Raw genomic sequence first — 8,076 nt, 5'->3', positions numbered from 1 at the left:
TCACTGTGTATTACAAAATGCATGTAAATGAAGATATAAATTATAGATTAGTGGATGGGATGTGGGAGGAATAACAAAGTGGAAGATAGAGGTGCTGTATCATTCTCCCATACTGATTTTAGGGGGGGAGTGAAGCTATTAAGATCACAGGGCTGTTCCCTTGTGCAACAGACACGCCATCCAGTCATTTACATACACAATTCATGCTGTTACCCAGAGTGACTTTGAGCAAATGAGTTAGCAGGTAGCAGTTTAGTGTCTGGCTCAAGGACACTTGGCTGTTAATAGGTGCGCTGTTTGTCACAGGGATCAGACCTGTGACCTTTTATTACACAATGAGCTTCCTCACCACCGGTGCCACTTTCTCTAACAATCTGTTAAATTTGTTGCAGTAACATTTCAGCACCGGCTGGTGTTAAACTGAAGCCTGACTTGTGTTTTATAATGCAAAAGAAATGTTGTGGACTTTGTGCGATGGAGGATCCAACTCATCACTCTGCTTGTCACGGCTCAATTATGGTTGATAAATCCAGAGGAAATAGTCAATAAGAAAGCGGCTTGGTGAATGGCTGTTTCACTTGACTGGGTTTTCAGACACGAAGCCTCCATATGTTTCCATGATAAAGGCATGATAGAAGTCGTAAGCAGCCATGATGGCGGCTGTCAGCTGATCCGCAGCTGGTAGATCTGTAACCGTGTCCATTCATGACTGTGAAAAAATCTGCATGATTGATCGCAATTATGTTTAGTTGTCATTACACAGTCAGATGAAAAGTGCAGCCACACGGCATAGAAAACCAATACTTTTGACTCCTCAATAACCGCAATTCATGAAGTGAGCAGTAAATGGCTTCATACTGTAGTAATGAAAGCAGTTTGGTTCCTCTGAGGAAGGATTATCGCTAATTGGCCCAGCTGGATAAACAGAGCTAGTGGTGTTAGCATACTGCATGGCAGAGCAAACACACCAACCTTTCCCCCCCCACCTTTATACATTTTTGCATGAGTATTATCTGCCAGCCCAGGCATTATTACATCTCAGAGGATAAAAATGTTCCCTTGACATTTAGTCCCACCCCACACATCTCCCGCTCTCTTTTTTTCTCTTCTCATCATGTCACTCGGCCTCCTCATCTCAGTTTTTTTCTTCCTTTCTCATTCGCTCTCCCTACATCTCTACCTCCCCATCTCCCCTTACCCTCATCTCTTTTGGTCTGCGGCCCCATCTCAGGCTCCTGATTCACTGCTCTGTCAGTAGATCAATAGAAAGGCTCTCTGTCAGGAGGAGCCACTGCACGCCTCACCCCCCCCCCCCCCTCTCTACTCCCTCCCCCCTATGTCTCCCCAGACTGCAGACACACAGCCTGCTGGGAAGCTGGCTTTTTTACATCCCATACTGGAGAGCATCTCCACTCCTCTTTCTCTCTCTCCCTCTCCTCTTTGGATCACTTTTCATCTCTGCACCTCAAACCCGATGGAGAGAAAAAAATGCAGAACGCCTTAATGGGCTTCTCAAAGAAGGAAGGAAACCAGGGCTCTTTCTGGGAGCCAAAAAAGAAACAGCCTGAGAAAATAGGATATCAGCACAAGACACAATGTGAAAAGAAGAGAAGGATGCGAGAGGGGGGAAAAAAAACACAGGGTGAGAGAGAGAAGTTGTGCATTCAGCTAAGCTGCAAAAGGCTGGCTCCTCTTCCTCCCCCCTCTCCTCTCCCCGCCTTCCTCCACCCCCTGGAAAAGTGTTCTGTCTCTCTCTCTCTCTCTACCTCTTTTCTCTCTCCCTCGCTCTGCAGCTGTGGTCTGCTGAGCGTCACCTCCACACAGCAAGTGCCTTTACTTGAGCAGAAGAGGGAGAAGGAAGAGGAGGGTAGCTGCGAGAGAGAGCTCATCCCAGGAGTGTATCAACGCACCAGAGGAGCATCTCTCTGACTTCGCAGACAGGGCTGAGAAGTGCACAGAGGCAGACGGGCAGAGGCGGGCGCCGTTGGAGTATCACAGCGCTGGTGGTGTTGGCAGAGCACGCTGAGTGGAGACAGGGGAATCCACTAGCGCTGTTGATTCTGGTGTCTCTGGCAAAAGCTGCTTGAGCAGGAGAGAGAAAACGGCGCAGCAGCCAGGATCTCGCCAGGGGGGCAGCATTTTACAGCGACAACGAAGCGTGGAGACAGCTGAAACCTGCACACACAGACACACACACACACACACACACACAGAGGAAAACACACGTCACTTAAAGATTCATCCGTCTTCTGAAACACAAACTTACAAAGGAAAGCAGATACAAAATGTTACATTTTCTCATTCATGGATGCTGGATGATGGAAAGGAAAACTTCTGGAGAGGAAATTCTCTTTTAAGCAGGACTTACTGCAGAGATTTCTCTACTAAGAATAACTTTCTTTTTGGGGGGAGTTGGAGGTTTAAAGCCTCTATCTAAGCACAACACAATATAACCTCGATTCTTAGTTGCAGAAATTGAGAGCGGTCTTTGTGACCATTAAGATGCCTCCTCCTGATTCAGTCTGAGCAAGTAAGTGGATTATGGCGGCAATATTTTTGGATTTCTCTTTGGTTTGAGAAAAAAAGAAAAAGAAAAAAAAAGAAGAAAGAAATATATCCATGACTGTGGATTTACGTCTGTCAGAGAAGGAGAGGATCCCGTGCGTTTTCTCTTCTCTTCTCCTGTGGATTACAGATGGGCTTTGTGATCTCCCAGTTCAGTCTCATGGATGATCGCTCGCTGCCAGTCATTAGGATAAAGTACAAAGAGGGACACAAGTGAGTATTCAGCTGGATTTTTATCTCTGAAGGCTTAAGCTTGTATGAAAATGAGGGTGTCGGAATGAGAACACACTGCAGCAGCTCTTTTTCTATTTTAATATCAGAAAATGCAACTCGTTGATTAAACTGCTGTGTTGTGATTGATGAATGATTATCAGGGTGTTAAAGGTAGACGCACACCCTGAGATTTATTGATTTTTTTCAATAGCGAACCTGTATGTTTACAGACCATTTGCCAATGAACATAATTTACTAAATGAAGGGTACTGTCTACCCGGCAGGTGGCTTGGGCACAAGCGGAGATTGATTGAAGTGATCTGTGTGAATCCTATTAATGCACCCTGGACTCTGGCCAAGGCAGAAGCAATGGAGGGGAACACCGCTGTCTAGCAGCACTATCTGATCTGCCTCCTCACTGGACAAACTGAGCACCCTCTGCACTCCCTCTTCAACAACACTCATCCTCCTCCTCTTCTCGCCCAGGCAAGGATGGTACCTCCACCTCCCACCAACAAGCCCCACGTGTGCCTGTCCACCATCCTGATCATGAGCAGCATGGCGCTGATTGATGCCTACCTGGTGGAGCAGAACCACGGGCCACGCAAGATTGGCATCTGCATCATGGTGATGGTGGGAGACATCTGCTTCCTGATCGTCTTGCGTTACGTGGCGGTGTGGGTGGGCGCTGAGGTACGCACGGCTAAGCGAGGCTACGCCATGATCCTCTGGTTCCTTTACATCTTTGTGCTGGAGATCAAGGTCTACTTTGTGTATCAAAACTACAAAGCGGACAGGAAGAGCCTGGACGCTCTCGCAAGGAAAGCATTGACGTTGCTGTTGTCCATTTGCATTCCAGTGCTGTTTGTGGTGCTGGTTGCTATCGACCATATGGAGTATGTTCGTGCTTTCAAGAAGCGCGAGGAGATCCGTAATCGTCTCTTCTGGGTGGTGGTGGACTTGCTGGACATACTGGACATCCAAGCCAACCTGTGGGAGCCTCAAAAGAAGGGGCTTCCTTTGTGGGCGGAGGGCCTGATGTTCTTCTACTGCTACATCCTGCTGCTCGTGCTGCCCTGCGTGTCCTTGAGCGAGATCAGCATGCAGGGCATCAACATCGTGCCCCACAAGATGCTCCTGTACCCCATCCTGAGCCTGGTGACCATCAACGTCATCACCCTCTTCATCCGTGGGGGGAACATGATTCTGTACAGGGACGCCAGGGTCTCTGGGATCCTGATAGGGAAGAACATCCTGGCCATCATCCTAAAGACCTGCAGCTTTGTGCAGTACAGGAGACAGTTGCAGAATGCTTCTCCTGCCTTTGGGGTGGAGCTGCAGAAAAACTCGGTGGCTCACGCTCGCCCTGCCCCCACCCCTCCTCAAGTGGTCATGCAGGACCAGACGCCCCTCCCCGAGGTGACGACGTGTGAACACACATGACAGAATGGCGAGGTGAATCCTGGAGATGTCAATATGAATATATATATGACCCTCAGGATGCTGGCAGGGCACAACGTTCCACACCTTTTAGGGCATGTGAACACTCATGTGAACGCACAGGAGCTCCACGGCACACAGGATACTGCAGACGCTTCGTGGGGATAGAGCAGTGCTGTATCCAAAGCTGTCATGGTGCAAAATACACTATCACTTGTGACTTTGTTGAAGCATTTCCTCCAATGAATCCAGTTAATTGTGTATTTTTTCTAATCGTACAAAAGATAAAAAAGTCAACTACTGCGACATTAGAGGATATATTTTTGAATTGTGTGTGTTGCATTCTAATCTTAAACCTAAGGGTCTGTGTGCTGTGGTGTGTGTATTTCTGTTGCTCGAATGTTCTTAGTAGTCGAGGGCTTTAACACGTCAAAGTCAGGAGGAGCAACCAGCGGGGGAATCAAAGTAATGAAAATAACAGTTAAAGCTGTCTCTTGAAAGAAGTGTGTTTTTATATGTGATTCTTTGATAAAGTATTGTGTACAAGATAAAGGCTTTCCTGCTCTTTCACTGGCTGCAAAAGGTTTTTTTTCCCCCCATGAAATCATTTAAAAGTCACTGGACCAATTGAGTATATTTCAATTTTTAATTAAAATTCAGCAAATATCCTTTAATTAACATGAGTTACAAAAAGAAAATAGACAATGATTTTTTTCCCTTGCTCTGGTTCAATCTACAATTAGAGGCTACTTAATTGCTGAAGTGGTGCCTTTGCTATGTCATTCATCTTGAGTGTGATCGTTATATTCCAGGCTGCTTATTTTGAGCGAGGAGGGGGACATCTGAAATAAATTCTCTGTGCAGTTACAAACAGTTTGATCACTACAAAGGGTGACTATGGTGCCGTAGCTATAGGACAGAATACACAGCCATGGGGCAACACTGCAGATGGATAAATGATTCCCAAATAAGGAAACCTGTTTAATATCCTCCTCAGGCGCTCGGTGACTATCTGTGCTTGTGCTTAGTGGCGGCGGCAGATCTTAGTAAGCACTGTCATTTTGTTCTTCACACAAAAGGACAAAATGGATACTTTGGTCCAGTGATGTGAATCCAAACAACAGCCAAGAAAACATCATGCCTTCTAATATGACAAATCTTTTTCTGTCCCAAGCAATCTTTTTGCTTTCCATCAAACACCAGTTGAGTCACAGCCTCCCACTATTTTTTGCTTTTCAGTGATAAAGACATTTTAAGACTTTCTAAAAAATCTAAGAATGATATTTAAAAGGAGGAGAAAAGCCTGTGAGAAATGGAGGGAGGATTTTTACTGGGGCGGGCCATTGCTCAACAAAGTCAGAGATACAAAGATATATTGAACAATAGGGTCGGGTGGTACGATATGATATAGTGCAAAAAAGCCAGACTGTTCTATCGCACTGTATGTCTTTCTACGAGAAGTAATGCACCATAATTCATGTATAATCCACATAATCATGAGCCAGTAATTCATATATGACCCACTTAATTGTGAAGGCTGCGATCATGTGACCAATATGCTGACAGAAGTAAAGAAGGAAGCAGTCCATGTAAGGAGGCAGGTTAAAACAGAGAACTTTAAAGGTCCAGTGTGTAAGATTTAGAGTAGTGTCAGCTATCCAATGAGGATTGCAGATTGCAACCAGCTGAAACTGTGAACTGTGAAACTAACTGCGGTTAGAATTCCTACTGTGTTCATTGTGCAGGAGGTTTTTACTGGGGTCCAAATTATCCGCAGAGGTCTCTTCCTCTCCAAGTCAAACAGACCAGGTGATTTAAATCAGTAAAAACACAAAACAAAGCAGTTTCACATCAAAAATAAGTGTTTTTCCAACACTCTCGTCACAAAAGGGCTGCTAACTATGGTGGCTGACGCAAAAACACAAATGGTCCCATCTAGCGCTGGTGTTAAGTTTGTCTGTTCTGGGTTACTGTAGAAAAATTGCAATGCAACATGGTGATCTTCGTAAACATAGACCTGCTCCCTATGTAGATATAAACGGCTCATTTTAAGGTAACGAAAACATGATTCTTATTTTCAGGTGATTATACACAAAAGAAAACATACTCTTATGCTATATTCCATTTCTGCCAATATATCCCCCTAAATCCTACACAGTGGACCTTTACGGTAGGTCGTCAATGTTCTTTTCCTACTCCTAACCATAGTAACTTTACATTAAGTACATTTGTGTCATTCAAGGGACGATTATTTATTAAATATCATACAAACTGTTGTAGGAGGATACGTTTAAAAAGCAAATAATCATACTGGCACAGGTGCCACATTAAAAAAAGAGCTACAGTTTTACAAAAGGGTTCCTCTCTTGTACTTGTCATCGTATAATCTGTGTTTCACCAGTAACTGCTTGCATAATTTCAAGCAGACTGTCTGTCCATGTTTGTTAAAACCCAAAGCTGCCCTGAGAGCAACTTTTTGTGCCCCAAACACAGCTGATCACATTAGGACTGCTGTAGCCAGCATTATTTGTCTGGTGATGGCTCGTAAAGTTGCAACATCAGCAATTTAGGCACTGTAATATATTATTGGATTGTATTGTTTTTACAGAACTGTAGGAATGAAAGGAAAACATTCATCCTTTGGAGTTATACTGAATGTGCTGAATGATGAATCCAGTTAGCCTGATGAACAATGAGGAAATGTTTCAGCTGAAACAGGCTGCACTGCAGATTTGATTGTGTGGATGACAATGTAAGAATTCTGATAAAAAACACAACGTCATTCTAGTGCGCTCCACCATCAGTATAAAAGGTTTACATAATTTGCACACAATGCTGTTACTGCTCTTATAAAAGATGGCACACTGTCTTGATCATCTTCACTCAGTCTCAAGCCTGCATGTGTCTTTGTGGTAAAAGCAGAAAATGTGGAGAAGAAAATGTCCTCAACATATGCCATTCAACCTTATATGAGTAAAATGGTTTATATTAGTCCACTTATCCCATCATGCAATGTATGGAGGGAAAGGAACACTCCTGCAGAGCTAACACACTGAATCTTTTTCACATTATTTAAGTCTCTACTTCATGTGACCTGCATGTATTCTGACTGTGACAGGATAAAAAGAGCATCATGGGAACACAGGAAGCACATTATGCGAACTTGAGTTAAACCCAAGGCCCCCATGCTGGGATGTGACAACTGAACCACTGTGACGGCCCGCAAAGGACATTCTCATGCGTTCCAACTCTGATGTGCAGTTTTAATGATACATGTGGTACTTTACATAAGTACACTGTGGAAACACACGTAAACATAACAGTGTATTTGTGTTTGAAGTTGTGCATCGACTGGATGCTGGGTGGGTTGCCACGAGTGCGACCAGATGATGCACTACAGTCACACACTAAAACCAGACGGCTGAAGAAGGAATAATAAAGTCATTTTGGCTCAGTGCGAAAGCCTTTACTCGCTGTACAGTCTGTAGACTATTTAGTAGTAAATCAAACATAATCAGATGTCAGGCAGTGCACTCTATCTACAGTATTAATCTGCTATTACTCCATCTGAAGTTGGCAAAATAATATAAACACTAATATTAATGTCACAGTTCATCATTTTTTTAATCTACCTCTGCTTTTAAGTACTTGTCATTGAAACTAGTGTTCCTCTGAGTGTGTTTCTACCATGTACAAATGGTTTGAAGAACAAAATGATGATCCACTCCCCTGGAGGCCACAAGTGTGCCTTTGGGCAGCTACCCAACCCAATCTACCAACCCCCCACCTCACATCAGCCTTCCCGCACTGCCAGACCCTGAATGAATGTTACATTCATCCAGATGACCATGTTCTTTT

The 8,076-nt window shown here is 44.2% G+C and overlaps 1 protein-coding gene across 1 annotated transcript; it reads left to right on the top strand.

Moving 5' to 3' along the window:
• The first annotated feature begins 1,835 nt into the window (after nt 1-1,835).
• LOC117248097 (transmembrane protein 121) lies at nt 1,836-4,788 on the top strand. Its single transcript, XM_033612839.2, has 2 exons — nt 1,836-2,778; nt 3,063-4,788. The coding sequence occupies exon 2, from the start codon at nt 3,271-3,273 to the stop codon at nt 4,219-4,221; it is 951 nt and encodes a 316-aa protein (XP_033468730.1). The 5' UTR covers nt 1,836-2,778; nt 3,063-3,270; the 3' UTR covers nt 4,222-4,788.
• Nucleotides 4,789-8,076: the final 3,288 nt, after the last annotated feature.

Source organism: Epinephelus lanceolatus, chromosome 17 (genome assembly GCF_041903045.1).
Source record: "Epinephelus lanceolatus isolate andai-2023 chromosome 17, ASM4190304v1, whole genome shotgun sequence".
NCBI classification, from domain to species: domain Eukaryota; kingdom Metazoa; phylum Chordata; class Actinopteri; order Perciformes; family Serranidae; genus Epinephelus; species Epinephelus lanceolatus.
This window is presented reverse-complemented; position numbering and strand designations above follow the sequence as displayed.

What these genes read in the sequence shown, in the direction of transcription:
- LOC117248097 (XM_033612839.2), top strand. Translation starts at nt 3,271, where the DNA reads ATGGTACCTCCACCTCCCACCAACAAGCCCCACGTGTGCCTGTCCACC.